This window comes from Hemibagrus wyckioides, linkage group LG25 (assembly GCF_019097595.1).
Source record: "Hemibagrus wyckioides isolate EC202008001 linkage group LG25, SWU_Hwy_1.0, whole genome shotgun sequence".
Lineage (NCBI taxonomy): Eukaryota > Metazoa > Chordata > Actinopteri > Siluriformes > Bagridae > Hemibagrus > Hemibagrus wyckioides.
This window is the reverse complement of record NC_080734.1, coordinates 13,850,766-13,870,912: the sequence shown is the minus strand read 5'-3', so window position 1 is coordinate 13,870,912 and position 20,147 is coordinate 13,850,766. Positions and strand designations below refer to the sequence as shown.

Genomic DNA, 20,147 nt, shown 5'->3' with positions numbered 1-20,147 from the left:
ATGTCCATTGGGTTTTAAAGCATGAATCAGAACAGAAAATATAGCCTTAAATGATTTAGAATGAATTCTTCTTTTGTCAGCAGTCACATTATCAGTAAATACAAGGGAACTAGTTCAATTGGCAGCCATACTGTACATACCCATGCCATTAGATGAGGTGGTACTCTTCACTGGTAGACTGCTAAAATAAAATAACATTGTGTAAGTGTTTAATTATTTATGCAAGTGGGTGTTTATGTATGATATAATAATGCCCACATCCTATCATTTTCATCATGCCTAATGCTTTGCCTTACAAATAAGGCTGCTGGTCATGTGACAGCGCACAGCCGTGGATGTAATCCATAATCTGCTTTTGGCAACGTTGAGGTGGAGTGAGAGAGCATGTGTCTGCCTCGCTAATCTCACTTCTCACTGGGCACACTGCGAGGGCAACATTGCACTCGTAAAAACAACCTTGATTCATTTTTTTAAACCTTACACCTTCATGTCCCTTATTATATTATAACGCATCATTTCCCACAGAGACTTTTTTGGCCTAAAATGCAGTAACATTTCCTTGTGATGTAACCATGCAGAATAATATGTCATGTTTCACATTCCCTTCACCTCACACTCATAGGTTATAGTATAGGTTACTGATATAGTAGAATGCAAATGCTTTGGAGTCAGTGACCGCCTGAAGTCTGGAACCACAGACATCACCAGACACTGGCTTTCTGCCCTAGTGATGCCCTGTCAGGTATTTACTGCAGCTTTTTTTCCTGCGTTCTTCATTTCCTGTTTTTTCTTGGAGTATTTTGCCTTCAGCAAGTGAAATGCACGTTCGCTTGAAATCAGGTCAGGTGATAAACATTCTACTTCTTTGCTTTAAAACTCTCTTGGGTTGCTTTTCAACGAATGCTTTAGGTTATTTGTCTATCTGCACCATGAACTCTTAAAGACAACAAAATTTGCCTTTTGTTTTTAAACATTATTCCTTCCTGTGCTTTGTCATATTATAACTCATCAGTATTTCTCACAACTAAATTCTGTTTTTTGCATAACCTGCATTAAAATGCACTGACATTTCCCAGCCTCTGAAAGTTTCGGCTCTGTCACCATGCAGAATAACATCATGTCACGTGTCACTTCGCCCCCTCACACTCATCTGATCCATTTTCACAATCCTGATGAAGTCCAAACATACAGTATTTTTTGTCTCCTTATAAAAAGTCACATTATAGAAGACTTATCTGTTATGGTTTCAGTTTTCATATTGACTTTAAAGAGTAATTCTTGATGAAAAATGACATGGGTCTTTGTTCTGTCAGTGATATTGTAGCATTAGTTCTTCTCTTATTGCCTCTCTGCATTCAGCTTGATTAAGGTACGGGCAAAGTCATCTCATCTACACAGATATACACATATCACATCCTACAAAACTCCTATGCCTTGAAAGTTGTCCCAGCTTGGCATATGGTTTCCTTTTATAAAGCATTACTGCCCTGACCTTTATGCTTTGTACTAGATTTCCATTCAAGTCACAGCTATGGACCTTACTTTAACGTCTTCTTATTGTCATATTTATTTATTTATTTGTATTAGTATTTATGCTCTACTGACCCTCTGTATACTCACCCCACTGCTTCCCATATTCCCCTACCTGAATACTTTATTTATCTCATGCCAGCACTGTATTTATTATACATGTAGTGTCTCGCACCTTTGGTTCTGGACCAAATTATTTATCTCACTGTGCAATTCACATTGCATATATATGACTTTGTCTGCTTTACTTGACCTGACTTAGGATTTGTAGTGTTGCTATCTACCTAATGTTCACACTGATGCACTGATCTACATTGTCCATAATTCTGTGCAACTGGACAATTTAAGGTCATTGCCTATAAACTTGTTTATTTAAATATTTTCCCATCTGCATGATTTACTCCATTCCTTTTTAATGCTCACTTGATATATTTGTGTCACTTTCCCATGCTGGATAATGAATCATTAACACCTCTACCCTTACAGTCAATGAGATTTCAGATGCCTCCATTGAAATGGCTTAGCAATGGACCTTATTATGTTCTCTAATGGGAGTTCACCTCAGGGAGAGTGTATTAACACTGCAGTGCTAGCTGTTAACATTGGAGTGATTTCTAACAGCACTGTTACAATCAAGACCCAGCTCCATATGCAAGCAGATTGTGCTCTCTGAGAGTGATTGTCTGATTCGATCTCACACCCTGGCAGGAGGCATGGAGGCCATGTTGCGTTTGGTGTAAATGTAGAGATGGCATGGTTTCCAGTGTGTGCAGATGGACTGCCAGTTGGAGGCCTCTTTATTTGCCTTGCAGCAACTAATAACACACAGGGTCACTGTCTTGAATGGAAGACTGTATAGGAAATTCATGTCTGTGATTCATGTCTGCGTTGTTTGTATTTTATAAGCAAAGGCAACACAGTCAGAAGTGTAGTTTAATTTGCCATAGGAAATTATAATGCTCCATTCATGTGCTTTCGGATGTCTCAGGAATTCAAAAGTTCTGAAATCAAAAGTTTTGCCATGTAGGCTTCCTTTATTTTTTCTGTTTTCTTCCCACTGTCCAAAAACCTACAGATCGGTGGAATTATCTAGACTAAATTACCCCTAAGTGTAAAGGAGTGTGTGGATGTTAGTGTGTGAATGGTGCCCTGTGATGTACTCAGCCAGGGTGAATTCTATTATCTTGCACCCAGAATGTACCAAGGCTCCAGATCCACCTTGACATATTTTATGATCCAGGATACAATAAGATGAAAATGAATATATTATTAGTATACCAAAAATGATGAGGCTAGGTAACTACCTAATATTATCAGTGCTCTTTAATGTAAAGAGTTTTATATATGATAATGCTCATTCACTCATCATTATTCAGACTAATGAGATAGCATTGGGGCTAATTTGTGAGAACTGTGTGAAGACTGGAGAACCCAGAGGAAATCAAAATGGATGTAAGGAGAACATGGGTAAATTTACACAGTGAGAAAAATTAACCAGGACTGAATCAGGGGCCCTGGAGCTGTGATGCACCATGCTACCCATTGTACCACCGTAATGAGGATGATATTACAAATGGAAACCAATGCCATCTTAAAAGCATGACAAGCAATCATTTCACAAGTATGTAGTCACATTTGTAGGTTGCTGATTATTCCTATCTCACACACACACACACACTCATTCACGCTTCCTTTCTCCCTCTCTCTACATCTCCGCAATCTTCAGAGACCTTCACCAGAGAGGTGAGAAGAATTATTGAGTACAGCGCAGACACAGGAATAACACAGTGGTGCTGAGGGAGTGTGGTGACGTGAGAGAGTGAGGAGAAGGAGATAAAGAAACATGGAGGGGGCTGATAAAGGGTAACTGAGACGTCCTGATGAAGCCTAGCTGTGAGAGGTTGTGTGAACCTGAGGAAGGAGACAGATAATGGAGGATGATGCACACAAGCATGGGTACACCCTGCTGAGCTGCCTTTGTCCAAGTCTCTGTCCCCATCTGGATTGTGTTTAGCAAGCCCCAGTGCACACACTGTAGACAGATACACAGCTATGCTACACGGTCTGCGGTTGTGAGAATAGGCACAATCTATTTGAAATTTCTATTTGAAAGAGCTTGACCAGAGCTTGGGGATGCCAGACTATTGTGGACCTTTGCCATGCTGTTATGAGGCATTAAAGCAAGCTAGTTAGCGACCTTACTTTTTACCAGTGTACTGTATTTTCTGTGCTGTATTTTTTTTAAATACAACTTTGTTGAGATTTCCTTTGTTCTGTTACTTGTGTAACAAGTAATATGATGTGAACCATAATATGAATGAATTTGATAGTTAAGACAAGACAGGTAGAACACTGTGCTGATCTAAATCCCAGCCCTATTAGCTCCATAGCTTAGCTTCAGTCTATAACTGAGTTTACTGTTAATCATCATGCTAACTGGTAGACTGGATTGCTAACAGTTCCTTGAGTTTGCACATTCTATTTTGTTTTATTGCACATCTTTTTCAGTGCTATGTATCCTGTACTGTCTTGTGTTGTTTTATGTTGGGGTTTTTTTTTTGTATCTTCTGTTTCTGCACTGTCTTGTCGTGAACGTTGTTTCATTTCACTATGTACTGCGTCAGCTATTTGTGGTTGAAATGACAGTAAAGCATCTTGACTTGACCTCTTGATGAAACTGCAGCTAGTAACTTAAGCTATAGCTTACTTCAGAGTTGGCCAGTGAGCTAGTCAGTAGAGCTAATAATATAAGTTCTTTAAGGTTATAATATTATACAGCTAGTTGGCTAAGAAGGTAAATGAAATGTTGAATAAAGTAATATCATATATATTATATATAGCATGATGCTTTTATACTAGACATAGTGATGCTGTTAAGCTGAGAGATAGAAGCTGAATCGTACCTACAAAACAAGATATTTTGCCAGCTTCACACTTTAGCTTGGTCCTTAAAGGTCCTTCTGCACTAATCACTCCCACTCTCCAAAAAAATTCCATGTCTTGTGGTCTTGTGGGATTTCTTTCGTGTTGTACCTCTTGAGATTTCCTTCAGTAGAAAGCAGATAAAGACCATAACACACTTCTATGTGTCTCTTTAGAAGAGGGTGACTCTTACTAAATACTGTAAAGGTAAATGTAAAGGTAACATCCTTATTCTGCCAAATTTTCTTTTTTATTGTAGCATGTTAGTATGTAAACCTTAAACATATATAAATAAATAATAACATGCTGATGTGCATATGGCATTTACAAGCATGCTTTTTGAGAGCATTTCTAGTTGCTTGGCTTCAGTGTAGATTTAATGAGGTGTCAGTGCAGGGTACTCAGCTGTATTATATAACAGCATTAACATGGAAAAAAAACATGCTCTGTTTTTGTTTATAAAGAAGTATATTGCATCACAATAGTACTTTGATTTTATATTTCTAATAAATAAAATCTCATTAATCAAAATTCAACAGTGAAGCCGTGTGAAAATGTGCCCTGCATGCATGCACGTATACCAGCTCTGTTATTTATTTTACTGCTCTTACTTTTGCACAAACACTGTTTACGTGACTGTGAGAAATCATTTCATTGGTTTTGCTGTAGAAGGAATGCATGCGATCTATCAAAGCTGACGCTGAACAGATTTTGACTCCATTTCCTGGTCCGACTCGTTCATCCAAACACTTTATGCCATTAGTGAAGAGTGAAGCTGCTCATCTCTCCCTCTCCTGAGTGGCTCTCTCACCCAGACGCATCTACTCCAGACACAAAGACCTGTCTGTCTGTCTGTCGGGCTGTTTGATCATCCCCCGATCGTCCTTTTGAATAAAATCACATCTTTCACATCTCTTCTCACTCTCCCCATATATATATATATATATGTGCATATGCTGTCTATACTTCATATGAATAGCTGCATTGGAAATATGTTTAATACATAAATAATGCTGATTGCTGATGTTTTTAATATTTATTTCCTTCACTTGAGTCGTTGCACACATACTAAGGTTAAGTGCAGAGTTTGCATTCTTAAGTAGCTGGGCTTTCACATCATTTCAATTCATTCAGTTTATATACGACTTTCAACAATACACATTGTCACAAAGCAGCTGGATGTAGCTTTAAATACTTAACGAGCAAATTAAAGACATTAGGAAGAAACCATGAGCTGGTGAAGCATCCCTCAGTGCCTCTATACCTCGTGTCAGTGTATGAAGAGTTTTGGATAGGATGTTTTGTCTACTTCCTCCTTTATGTAGCCTGTGTGTTCGTGTTAATTCTAGTTCTGTGTTTATTTATCTCATGAGTTGAGTCGAGCCAAAGTTATGAGCTGAAGTTGTGTCAAAGTCTACATCTGTGAAGCGGTGATAAGTCCTGTTCTTTTATATAAGCCTGTTATCTGGAGTTAAGTCTACAGAGCTGGTGTTAAATATAGTTCTGATGCTCGCTGCTTCCATGCCGACTGTGTCCTGAGCACCAGGACCAACAATCAGCTCCTGCTCAATGGGCCATACTAAAATGCGACTGGTACATTGTCACTATTCCCAGTCTGATATCGATCAGATTCTGAACGCCTGACCAGGCGCTGCTCACCCTGCTTGTCCTTCTAGTTTTCACTCACAAAAAAACAAATGATACTAAAAATGATATAGGAACCTACAGGACATTTATTGCACATACAGCCTGGAATAAAATGTTCATAAATAATTTAGAACCAGTCACTAGTCAAAGGTTGAAAAAGGGCAAGTAGTTGCCTGTAAAGGTCAAGAACATGGATTGCTTTCATTAATATTGTCAGTGTTTTATTTCTGACTTGTGGTGAGATGAGGTGAAATTTGTTGTCCTGCTTGTTGACTTGGATGCACATCATCCTATTTGCCTGTTATCATATTTCAGTTTTATGCAGATGGAGTAAGCTTTGAATGAAATTGAACACTAAAGTATCTGCACCAGAGAGAGTGGAAACGGCATCGAGTCAGACAGGAGCATGACCTCAGCTTTTGCAAGAAATCACCACTTGTTGTCTCATGGAATAGTGAACAAATAATTAGACCTAATATGTACAGTAATGTGACAGTATGATGAAAGTAGCTTCACTTGTATGAGCATTACATCAAAAAGAGGAATATTTAGTGTAAAAGCTGTAAACATTGTCAGGAGTATACTGTCCAAAATGTCTTGGTATGCTGAAGCATTAAGAGTTCCTTGTACTGGAACAAAGAGGCCAAGCCCAGCCCCTGAAAAACACCACCTGAATTCAACGATTTGGAGGGGTGTCCCAAAACTTTTGGCAATATAGAGTGTATGTATGTATGTAATATCAGCTATTATTGAAGAGCTCATTTAACCACCAAAGACAAAACCTTACAGCAATGCATTTACAGAGGGACTAAAGAATAGATCAGCTGTCAGGAAGACAGATTTGTTTTGATTATAAATCAGTACTGAACTGGAACAGACAGCATGGTACATTTCCTAACTAGACTAGAGTAGTTGCAATTCTGTGCCAGGTTTAAAGCATAAGGTGTGTCTATGTCTATGTGTGTTGCCTGTGTTTTGTCATTCAAATCCAGCTGTGGTTTTCCATGTGTCCACAATTTCCGTTCGCGTTGGTGTTTATGTAGTAGACTTACACAGATGCCCGCGTGCAGGCATTTACACAAGAGAGGCCCATGCGAGTGCTCCAGCTGGACTACACTGAGGTGCTCATCCTCCAGCTGTAACCTTAACACAACACACACAGACACACACTACCACACACTGCTATTACAGATGGTCTTATGTTTTAAGATTCTATTAGTGAAACTATAGACAAGCTACAATCACTCCAAAGTTACATAATCCAATCATAATCTAGTTACAGCAGACATTTGGTGGTTTGGTGCTAAACATTGTGGTGACCTGAGCGTTAAGATCACCTGGCAGACCCTGTGTCCATTTTGCTTCACTCCATATTAGATCGTATTTGCTCATATCAGAAACTCCAATAGCTACCATTCTCTTCAGGAGATTTATCAGAGCCTTGAAAAAGCACATTTAATAATTATTTTTTCGTTTATTTTAATTTCCCACATCTGTAGTGTATGGATGATGATCATTGACAAGAAATTCTGTTTTCCTAATTCCTAAGCTTCTTTCCTTACAACAGTTTATTTAGAAATAATAAATAAATAATCTTATTTTTAAGATCAACACTAGAAACTTCTCCTTATGATAAGCACTAGACATTGTGTCAGTTCTACATGATTCGTGTACTGATGCACAGAAACAGAAAGTGACATGGGTTGTAGAAAAATGAATCAGCAAGAAAGAGGTTTAATGCAAAAATTTCAGTGTTTGTTTGCTCTTATTAATGAGAAAAAATTTTAAACATTGTCCTGCTGCTGAAACTTAAGCCCTACTGGAGTCTAAGAAGAATTTCGATATTGTTTAATACCAAGTTCATTACCGATTCCTCCCACCAGTACTGAAAATAGTATCGAGCTGTGTTCAGTGCAGAAAAGCACAGTCAGATTAGCACAGGAGTCATTAGAAGTTCCTCGAATGTGGATGCTCAGTTCATTCTGTTCTCTTTACACAGTGAGTAGTTTTGCACCCTGAGTGAGAGAAACATCTGCCATGCAGTCTGTTTTGGAGTTGGAGTGTATAATGCCTGGGCCTTTGTTTACTGCATGCATTGTGGAGGTGGATAATTCACAAACCTGGCACAAACCAATTGTGTATTTCATGTACCAGTTGGTTATGCATCACTGCCTGGTGGACAAGTGACTCAGAGTGGCTTGGGATATAACAATGAGCAAGATATATCCATCAACCAGTGAAAAGAAAATGTCCTTTGGTTAATATAAGAAAAGATAAACATTTATTAATCCATTATAGGGAAATGAAAGTGTTATGGCAGTATTTCTGCTTTTAATGCTGAATTTAATAATCTCTGATTTATTTATGTACTTATTTAATACATTTTATAATAAGTATCAGTGTATAAACAGCTAGTTCTATATTTACTGGCACTAGTTACAATATGATATAGTCAGTTTTATGTCTTATACATATTTTGCTTTTCAAACCTAAACATAACACACATTTATTAATCAGTTGTCCAATCAGTTGTGAATTATTTTTGTAGTCATTTCTACAGTATCTGCTGTATCCTGGTCAGGAAAAACGTGTGGCTTGTGGCTGGAATACACCTTACATAAGATGCCAGGCTATAGCACCATGCATACACATTTACACTCACTCATTCACACTAAGGGGCGATTTAACAAATCTAGTCCACCTACTGGCAAGTTTTTGGGAGGAGGGAGGAAACTGGAGATCATGCACAGAATGCACAGAAACCCAAGATCAGGGTCAAAGCAAAGACTCTGGAGCTGTGAGAGGCAACTGCACCACTGTGTCTCCCTGTTAGTTTCACAGAATTGGATATTGAAATTCTTTACTGATGACCATCACATACTATATCACCCATCTAATGTGCGTGGATGGCATGGATGTTCTTATCATCTGTAACTATATACTGTATATATAATTTAATATATTTTTTTTTTGTCCTTGCTTATATATGTTTCTGGGTTGTGAACCCAGCAGAGGTTTGCTCTCTGCTTGACCTTTCTGGATAACTGAGGCTTATCTAATTAAGATATGTACATTTAAACCTGACTCTTCCCCCCATCTGCAGCTCCCACCCACACACACATAACCTCAGATACTTTCCCCTCCAGTTGCCCCATCTGGTGCTGTCGATTGTGTTTTGGTTTCAACCAGGCTTCTCGTCGTCATGGAGATACCTCCTCAGCACAATGACTCTGGCTCATTACTGATTCTTCCTAAAACACCCTGAGTCCCTCGTCCTGATCTGCCAGACAGCCCGGGGTGTGCGCTTGTGTGTCTGTGTGTAATGTGCACACAAAGATCTTGCTAGACATATGCTTTCAAGGAGAAAATGATTTTTGGCAGCCATGAATTCATCTTCCATGAATAATCATGCTGTCATTTAACATGTTTGACATTTAATTTGTTACATTTCCTAATTTGTATTTCAGTGTATCATGGATGAATTTTTTACATTTTATTTTAGGAGCTAGAGTGTATGGGGATTTGAGGAGGGAGAATATCATGACATCATTGTACAGTGATGCTCCGGGTCATTGAGGTGACTCTTCAATGGATGAAGGAAACACAAAAGCTTCCTGAGCAAGTTTAAAGAGGCAATCGAGTCCTGAGAGCCAAAGCCTCCTGTTTCAAAGTGGCCTGCTTTTGTGCTGTAGCTGAATAAGACTACTGTGTATCTGAAACCTTTTCATACGCCACTGGACAACAACTAGAGTCAGGCCTCAAGCTTGCGCTGATCTGAGGTCGGCTTTGTGTTTTCCGTTTAAATAATCACATGTCCAAGGTGGGTTCAAACAGGGCAAGAATGTTCTATAGCTGCCTTTCTCACCCTCGCTCATATGAGACAGCATGAGAATGCAGATTAGGGGGTTGAGAGAGCAGGGAGAACGTTACACACACAAACCAGGATAGAGCAGAGCCGGCGAAGTAAACAATAACACATAGTCTGATGTTTTTCGCTTGATCTCATGTTTCTCGACAATCCATTTGAATCTCATTAGCCCTTCGACAAGAAGTTAATTCGTCCTAGGCAGCGCATACAAACAACCCAGGGCTCATTTTGCATGCTTGGACCTCATCAAAAGCTTTCTAAAATGATCTTTTCTAAAGCAATCGTACAGTGTTGGTCTGCAGTGCTTTTAGAATCGTAAACACAATGACAGTGTGTCAGCATGCTGGAGATGAAAATGGCGATTCATCCTCTGCTGTTTTCACCGCTCCCCATGTGATGCCGCTTCACCGTCGGCTCAGATGACGTCATGAGCCTCGTCCTTCTGTGCTCTTGCTTTTGTATGATTTTAACCAACCATCTAAGTCCATTAGAGGATAGATTTTAGTGCCTATATATTTAGCTGACATAGCCAAGGTTTTTGTGGCCACATTGACCTTCATCCTCACCTATAAATCAATATAAGGATTGACTTGTGCAGTATCCGATATTGAAAGAAGGGTCAATTAAGCGGATAAACAAGATTACAGGATTGTGATACAACAAGATTGCGGTACATCAGAGGTCCACCACAGTTAGTTTTTTGGGGGGCTGGACATTTAGACTAGTGGATGTTGGAGGAAGACGAGAGTAGAGTAGTTACAGAACTCCAGTCTGGGACACTAAATTGAGTGTGTAATGTGCTTCGACCTTGTATTAGCTCATCTGAAGTAATTTAACTAAGTTACATTGCTAATGTGACATGACATTTGAGCTTCTTAAGGCGCCAGTTTATCATGCAGACATTTTAGTTGCTTATTAAGGCTCCTTTTTAAAAACTTCAAACATCCCCTCAAAGAGCCATCGTGTGCTTTCATGCATGACTGTAGTTATGTAACTCTGAGCTTCCCGGTGCGGCTGTGCTGGTCTGAGGAATCTCTTAATTTCATAATCGAGTTTATTTTCCTTCCCAAATTCTCAGAATTTACATGAATTTATCTGCTCAACACATACACTGATTTTATGACTCTGCTAATGTCGTTTTTACACAGAGCTCTCATCTCTCTCCTCTACAGCACATCAAGCACAAGGCTGAATGAAGCAGAGAGATGAGAGGATGCAGGATGCATACTAACACCCAGCCTGCCACCTCCTCCTCTTCCTCCGCTCCTCACAGCTTCTGGCTGATATATGAGACTGCACTCTTCAGCATAGAAGACATCTTGTAGACGGGGAAGACATGTATGGATGGTGGGTCATGTCTTTACTTGGTTTACTTGCCTGACTGCACCTAGTGTATAGTCCATGGGCATTACATAACAAGCTTTTTAATTCTACAGCAGTACACAGCTGAGCGGAGATGTGTGTGGTGTGTATGTGTGTGTGTATGAGAGAGAGAGAGAGAGAGAGGGAGATGAGGGGAATGGGTTCAGTTTTGCAGTACAATAGAGGGTTGCTTTGCTCAGTGGGGTGGGTTAAGTAATCTGGGACAGCCAAACCATGTGATTGTCGCCATGGTAATGGCGAAGACTAGAAGGAGAAGAGGCTGTGTGTGTGTGTGTGTGTGTGTGTATATATGTGCGTGTGCATATTTTGCTTGCTGTGATAAGTACACCCTCCACAGTTCATTGATGTAAATTTGAGTAATGGGAAATAGCATTGTAACAGTGCCAGGAAATTTTGTGTCAGCATTCAGTGACAGAATAGCAAGCTCACTAATGGTTGCAGGTTTTCTAGCCGTTTTTAGTGTATAATTTTCTACAGCTAAAATGTGCAAGGTGCTTAAGATGCTGTACCATAACTGAGACACATCAATGAAATAAAGCTCATCTCCTACAGATCTGTATATATATACATAGAGAGAGAGAGAGAGAGAGAGAGAGAGAGAGAGATTATAGATAGATAGATAGATAGATAGATAGATAGATAGATAGATAGATAGATAGATAGATAGATAGATAGATAGATAGATAGATAGATAGATAGATAGATTTGGGTCACGTAGATACAAAGTATATTTCTCATGATGTCCCTCTAAAGCATTAAACAGAAAGGCAAGCTGACAGCCAGACAACCATATAAGCCAAGTATGCTTGTAAACTCCTAAAGTGCTATATGTGCAACATGTAAGTAATAGCAAACAACCACAGGGATGCTGAGCTATAATCGAGATTCATCAATATTTCAGCACATTAAAAATAATTTATAGACTATTAAAAATTGTTTGTGGTTTTTAATGGCAGTGAAATCTTCAGTACATTTCTAGTCTCATTAAAATAACATGGCAGGATGAATATAAATACATTAAACCTGATGAAGATCAAATGAACCTGTGGGATTTTATTATTGGAGACTATTATTGTTTATGAGCAGTTTCTTTAACAGTGGCATGATGCAAAACAACAGACCTCATGTAACACTCTCCAAATCAGTGTATACGCTATTAAGAATTTTATTTTTAAACAGACAAATTATGAATTTATTGCTATGCTAAAATAAATTGAGCCAAATATCACTGTATTTAATTCAATTCAGTTGTCTACGAAAAGAGTTCACGGGAGAATGAAAGAATGAAATGAAAACAAGTTCTAAGGTCTAAGAGGGAATCTTGGTGGAGGTACAGAAAAAAAAAAAATAATAATAATCCCTGGTGCTTTAAACTGTGTAAACAAAATGTTTTTCAAATGACTTTGAGAAGAGTGTAATGGTCATCAGTATTCAGTTTTATGAGCTTGTTTCTCTTTCCACCTCTGAAGTAAACAACGAAGCAAAGCACTCACATTAAACTGTTCATATTTTCTGCACAGAACAAAATCACTCATATATCAACACAACACACAAACACACACCTACACACACTCCCAAATCAGATAGCTTGGGATGACGCAAGGTTAGCTCTCTTTCTTTGACCTGTACAGAGCACAATGCTGAATCAATCCCCACTCCCATGGGGTTGAAATATTGATCACTCAGATGCTGCCTAATATGCTGACTGTTAGATTGGCAGCCGCTGCCTATCGGTCCATCAGGGTCCATCATAATTACTGTCCACCAACAAGACATTTCAGGATCGGGGAGAGGATATGTATATGTGTATCTTCTCCTCTTCTATATATAATTCCAGTAGAGGACCAGTGGAATGTAATTGTCTTTTTTGTGTGGGGTTGTGTGATTATATTATTTCCCAGAATATGGTCAATATCCAAGAATACGGCCATGCAGGTTAACATTAATGTATTTTCTGTCTGCTGTCTGTGTCCCCGGGGCACCGTGTCCCCGAAGATAAGTGACAGTGATTGCTATGACATTGATCACAGAGCTGCCAGATATGTCTAGCCATCTCAGCAATTACGCAAGAAGAAACAAATAACCCGTGTACAAAAGATAATCAATGGCATCCTGCTCCGGTTTGGATAATTATGTACAGTGAAGGAGTTTTATAGACACAGAGCGCCCTCTGCTGGTCAGCACATTTTGATGCCGGGGACAAAACATTGCTAACCAGAATATCCTGTCAGACAGAGACAAAATAGTATTACCACAAAAAAACAGTAAACAATATCATCTCAAAATAATGACTTGTTATATCGTAGTCATGATCTTTTATCAAGGAACTGTGGCTTACACCGATCAGGCATAACATTATGACCACCCGCCTAACGATGTGTTGGTCCCCCTTTTGCTGCCAAAACAGCCCTGACTCATCATGGCATGGACTCCACTAGATTCCTGAAGGTATGATGTCGTATCTGGCACCAAGATGTTAGCAGCAGGCCCCATTTCACAACTTACAGGACTTAAAGGATACTTTTGATAGATACGGAACACCCCACAAGAGCTGCAGTTTTGGAGATGCTCTGATCCAGTCGTCTAGCCATCACAATTTGGCCCTTCAGCAAATTCGCACAAATCCTTACGCTTGCCCATTTTTCCTGCTTCTAACACATCAACTTTGAGGATAAAAAGTTCACTGGCTGCCTAATATATCCCACCCACTAACAGGTACCATGATGAGGAGATAATCAGTGTTATTCACTTCAACTCTCATATTCTCATAGTTATGACAGTATTTTGAGATTTATTTGCTTGGCCTGACCACTTATTTCACTGGGAAAAAAAGAGAATCAGCATCAAAATCCAAAATGTACAGCTAACTCATGGATTTTGGCACCTTTGTAAACGTCACATGCTTAGTTCACTTCAGAGCATTATCTATGTTTGTACCCGTTGAACCCATAAATGTTCTGAGATGGTGTTACTTTTGTTTTAATGCATTTTACTGTACTTTTTTATTTACATGATCTTTTGGACTAAAGAAGCCGTTTTGAGATACTTCATGACTTGCTGGAACAGACCCTGGACACACTGGAGGGATTAGAGCTCAGAATACTGATTTGGGAATTTCTGGGGATCCCTGAGAAGAAGCTGGAAGATGTAGATGGATGTAATGTTTGGACTCTCCTTGTCAAGTTGTTACTGACATGACCCTCACCAGAAGGAGTGAACAGAAATTAAATGAATGAATGCAAATATTTTACCCTTTTTTAATTCTTTATAAAGCAGAATTATAATTAAAAATACGTTATACATATAATAATTACGAAGATAAAGTTTATTGACAAAATCAAAGATACATATATACAAAAAAATTATCATTTTTTGGTGTATTTATTTTAATATGGCTCCTTAGTTACTGGAGACCATCAGAAAATCAAATTCTTTGCTTATGCTGATACTGCTGATATTATTCCACAATTCCTTCTTGTGTGATTCCTCTAACTCCTTCTTCCCAGACTCCACACAGGCAGCTTGCTCGAGCCAGGTGAGGAGCAAAAACCACCTCTAATCTGCGTGCAGCGCTAGTCTGCTCCCCTAATGTTAAAGAGCGTTCCTGTCTCCTCAGCATCAGACGCACCATCACCTGATTGGCCCAAGTAATACCCAGAGCAGGGAGAAACTTACTTTCCACCAGCCTGTAGGGGGTAAAGTACACAAGCTTTTTTGCACCTTTTATCTGCTTATACTTAGGAGACATTCAACAAGAGGAAATATAACACAGACAGAATGTATTTCTACATGGAAAAAACTGACCCGTAATCACAGCGGCCTGGGTTTGGTCCATCTACAACATCTGACACCTAGTGAATGAGAATAAAGATTAGGAAATTTCTCTAAGGCAAAATTATCAATTGTCAATACTGTGTTTTGGATGTGCTATAAAAGTAATATTTTTAAATCTAATAACTGAACGTGGCTTTACTGGGGTCAACAAAAAAATAAAATAAAATCTATCCATTTTCTTAATGAAGTCAGGGTACAAGGTGCGGGACACCCTGTTTGGGTGCCAACCTATCAGAGGACACAATCACACGCACCCTCACACATCTATTACCAACACTACAGAAAGTTTAGAGATGGCAGGAAGCCTGGGGACTGGGGAGGAAACCAGAATTCCTGGAGGAACTTGCAAGCTCCAAGCACACAGGTCAGAGACAGGAATTGAACCCCCAACCCCAGAGATTCAAGGCAAATGTGCTAAGCACTAATTACTTACACCTACTTAAAATATTGAGTATTGGAATTCTGCCAAAGACATCTTAAACATAAGCAGTAGTGTGACTGCAATATGATGTTCTTTTAAGCTTTAATCACTCATTAAAGTGGTTCAAGTGGTTAAGGCTCTGGGTTGCTGATCGAGGTTCAAGCCCCAGCACCACCAAGCTGCCACTGTTGGGCAACTGAGCAAGACCCTTAACCCTCTCTGCTCCAGGGGTCTGTATCATAGCTGCCCCTGTGCTCTGACCCCAACTTCCTCAGCTGGGATATGCAAAGAAAAGAATTTCACTGTGCTGTAATGTATGTGTGGCGATAATAAAGGCTTTGTGCCCTCATCTTCTCATATTCATTTTTTAAAGTAAAAAAACCTTCAACACAGTTATAACAAACCCCTTATAGCTCCCTATACACTATATATGTTTAATACATGTTGTATTTTCTAAAGGAAAAAGTATACTGATGCATCATAAATAAAAACAAATCACATGCATTTACTCAACATCATTTCAAAACACAGAAATTGTATGCCATTGTTGCAGTAAATAGAAATTGTGTGTGGGGGTGGGGTAGAGAGAGATAGATAGATAGAGAGAGAGAGAGAGAGAGAGAGAGAGAGAGAGAGAAAGAGAGAGAGAGAGACCTGGTTAATGCAGAAGACAGGTGCACTATATGTATGGCTGAGTCGGTGCAGTGCGGCGGAGAAGGCCAGTAGGTGACGTGCTCTCTCTATGGCCTCATCAGCCTGGAACTCACTACGAAACAGAGCAGCCACCGAGTCCACCACAATGAGGCGCACTAGACCTCGCTCCAGTAGCGTGCGCACTCGCTGTGTCACACACTTCTGCAGGGCTTCCTGTAAAGACACACAAACAAACACACACCACTGTTATGAGGAAATATTAGTGCTAGTTATTGTCATGTCTTTATAGCAGCATGAATACCATAGAACATACAGTAACATACATAACCAGGATCACGGTTGTTACACTGAGCTATAAAGATGGTGATATATATAAAGGTGAGCTCAAAAATGGTTGTCAAGCTCATGTTTTATTACAGATATTCAGAAATAAATGGAATAACTTTCCGCAAGCAAAGGCAAAGAGTAGGTGTAGAGGTGCAGGCATTATGTGCTGAAGATTTACAAAAATATTTCGATCCTGTTCAAAGATTGATAAGATTGACAAAGGGAAAAGTAGATTATGGAATGGATAATGTATGTCATGTGCACAATGATGTTTCCCGTACAAAGGCTTAGAAAAAAATGTCTTTGTATTTTTGTTATTTTAAATAAATAAATAAAAATTGTTGTTGTTGTTATTATTATAATTATAATTATAATTATTATTGTTATTATTATTATTATTATTATTATTATTATTATTATTGCACTCGATCCCAACTTCCTCAGCTAGGATATGCGAAGAAAATAATTCCACTGTGCTGTAAAGTATGTGTGGTGATAATAAAGGCTTCCTGCTCTCAGTTCTTCTTCTTCTTCTTCTTATTATTATTATTATGATATACATTTGAGAAAATTCTGCTGAACCCTGGCAGCCCTAGGACATCTCCTCTTACCAGGTCTGCAGTGTGTTCGATGTAGATGTTGTCACTGAAGCGGATGGCACGGATCAGAGCCGGGGGAACATCTGGACGAAGCCGCGACTGCTGGGTAATTAGCTGCCTCAACCTTTTGATGGGAAAAGGGTCTTCGGTGCAGATATATACAGCTCCTGTTCATGGATGTACAATCAAACATTTCTGTTAAATTTGGTATTTGTTGACTGTCTGTGTGATCGCAGTTATCTTGATGGTATAATTTGGCTTATATTCAGTGTTTGAAAATGACAACAACACAGTGATAAGGTGCCTTATTTTTAATTCTACTCAAATTTCAATCTATGTGTTTGAACAAATGTAGTCAATTTAAATACTAAGTTAAATGGTTAACCTAGCCATTATCATTCAGCACTAATCATTCCGACAATATAAACAATATATTTTATCCTTAGCCTCAGCTCAAGTCTTACCTGCCCCGAGTCCCCCATGCTCGCGTGAATACTGGACAGACAATGAGAGCTGAAGACCGAACTGGGTTTTTCCAGCAGCACTTTCACCTGCTAACTCTGTTATCCCATGCAGTGGAAGTCCACCGCTTAAGAGACCATCCAAAACAGGACAGGCGAACGAAAGCCTATGTCCCGGCTCCAGAGAGGGAAATTCTCCAAGTGTCAGCTGTAAAGCTGTAAAGAGCAGGTGAGAACATTTACTTCAAAAGAAGAATATTTTGCAAGAGCCTTGTTTGATAAATCAAGTAATTGTGCAATTTTGTATAATTTAACTGTATTCACAAATGTAGTTCTCAGAAATGCACTGCATGACACACGATGAGATTCTAATAGTTATTTACCTTTCTTTAACAAATGTAACCTTTTGTAACAGCTTCCAAGAATAGAGCGGCACTAACAAACACTGAATCAATCACCTTGTTTGGTGCTTTTTCCATATCTCTAACATACTGAACACATCAAATCTATTCCTATTAATCATATCAACCAATATGATTCTGGATATGTGAATACAGAGAGTTATGCATAGTGGCTTTGTAAAGGAGATGACAGGACATAAAACATAGCTATATCACTCTATATCACTTTATGCCCGGTTTGTTTATCCTAAACTATAAGAAAGTCCACGATGCTGGGCTGTATTAATCATCATTACTCTGTATTGTTTATAGCACCGTTAATACACTGCTCTTTTTCATTAGCTGATGAGACTTCTGTGAGGTGTACTTATTGTCAGAAAGTAAGAAGTCAGTTCAGTGTGAAATAAACAATACATGATTCCTGTTAGATTGTGTGCACTGATATGAGACATTGGTTTTGGTTGGAGTTATAGAAAATGCACTGTTAAGGAAAATACACTGGTTTCTTAAGTATCTGGGGATGTAGCTCAGTGGTAGAGCGCATGCTTTGCATGTATGAGGTCCAGGGTTCAATCCCCTGCATCTCCATGTGTGTCATTTTAAGGACACCGGGCAGTCCCTTATGCCATGACTTAGAGCCAATCGGTAAAGCACTGGCCTGCTGACCAGGAGGATGTTCAAATCCCAACACTGCAAAGACATTTAACTATTCAGTTGTATTCTGTATCAGCTTTATTATATTTGTATATTAATTACAGATCTAGCAACAGCTCACTACACAGAAATTGTTACTACACTCAATACAAGCTGGTGGTCAGTCTGTCTGTTGGCATGGCAACACAGTGTTCTGTCCAGCTGTAGCTTCTTTGGGAACAATTTTTACAGATAGAGTAAAAAGCTGTCTGTTCTTAAGACTGTTCTTTAAAGACAGCCTTATTGCTGGCTGGTACAAATGTTTGACACGATAATGATAACTTAATACATCGAGTGCATCAATAGGAGCTCGTGCGTTGCCTAGCAGCCTGCACCCTTAACAACCACTCGGGGATGTAGCTCAGTGGTAGAGCGCATGCTTCGCATGTATGAGGTCCAGGGTTCAATCCCCTGCATCTCCATGAGTGAGATTTTAAAGGCATTGGGCTGCTGGTCAGAAGGTTGTGATATTCCAACACCCACTATCGTAAAGCAATGCAGAATTTGGTGTAGTATTTCTATGAAAGTAGGTGTGTTTACCTGTGACAGGTGGGACTGTGCGGTAGAGAGCGGCCACTGCAGTGTGCACGAGCTGGACCTCAGAGTCGGACAGGTGAAGGAGTCTCTGCAGATCAGGAGCCGGAAGACTCAGTATCTTTCTGGCTGAGGTCACATTGGCTGATCAAAAAAAAAAAAAAATCAGATAATAACATCACATAAGTCACAGCGTTACTTCATTTCATCTCATGTCTGAAGCTGGAAATGTGTGTACCTTTTTTTAAAGCATTAATAATCTTAGCATTCAATTCCAATTTCTCCCAGTCCATGGTATCTCATGATTCTGACTTAAAGTCTGGAGTTCGGCACCTTTAGAGTCACAAACTTTCTACAGGTTCTGTACTGCGCATGCGCAAAACGTCTGCCACCAACACTTTATAATATTATAGTATTATAACAACAGTAGTATAAATACCCCCAAATTTCAATCAAAAAGGAGACGCATTACCGCACATGCGCAGTACAAATCGTGTTTCTGGGAACGGTTCGAGTAGTGACAATGTGTAACGCTCTTATAAATGTTTCAATAGCTGAAAGAAAATTCCCGCGTTTGGTAGTTTGTATTTCCTGGTTATACTCAAGCTTTCAATACACGCCAAAATAAAAGTTCCTATACGTCCAAAATTTAAAAGCACTGCATTTAAAACACTTTTTAAATTGCATTAGCCAAATGAAAGTTACTAATATTTATTATGAAAAAGTTTTGTATTTGGGAAAATATTGATAAGTTATTTAGTTTCCTAAATGATGTACTCAACCCTTAAAAAGTACGCGGTTTACAAGTACTATAAAGAACGGCACTGGCAATGGTATACTCCAATTTAGGGGTGTGTATTCATGTTCATTCAT

General features: G+C 39.1%; 1 protein-coding gene, 1 long non-coding RNA gene and 2 other non-coding genes across 4 annotated transcripts; 3 read left to right on the top strand and 1 right to left on the bottom strand.

The window, feature by feature from the left end:
- Positions 1-721: 721 nt before the first annotated feature.
- LOC131345646 (uncharacterized) lies at positions 722-14,736 on the top strand. The gene is made up of 3 exons (XR_009203508.1): positions 722-840; positions 11,140-11,314; positions 14,380-14,736. It is a non-coding gene; the product is annotated as an uncharacterized LOC131345646 (long non-coding RNA).
- Positions 14,729-19,897, bottom strand: xrcc3 (X-ray repair complementing defective repair in Chinese hamster cells 3). The gene is made up of 7 exons (XM_058378630.1): positions 19,513-19,897; positions 19,281-19,418; positions 17,650-17,862; positions 17,198-17,352; positions 16,260-16,472; positions 15,155-15,201; positions 14,729-15,036 (listed from the first exon to the last, which is right to left on the bottom strand). The coding sequence occupies exons 1-7, from the start codon at positions 19,565-19,567 to the stop codon at positions 14,808-14,810; spliced, it is 1,050 nt and encodes a 349-aa protein (XP_058234613.1). The 5' UTR covers positions 19,568-19,897; the 3' UTR covers positions 14,729-14,807.
- On the top strand, positions 18,564-18,635 carry trnaa-ugc (transfer RNA alanine (anticodon UGC)). The gene has a single exon. It is a non-coding gene; the product is annotated as a tRNA-Ala (tRNA).
- On the top strand, positions 19,091-19,162 carry trnaa-cgc (transfer RNA alanine (anticodon CGC)). The gene has a single exon. It is a non-coding gene; the product is annotated as a tRNA-Ala (tRNA).
- Positions 19,898-20,147: the final 250 nt, after the last annotated feature.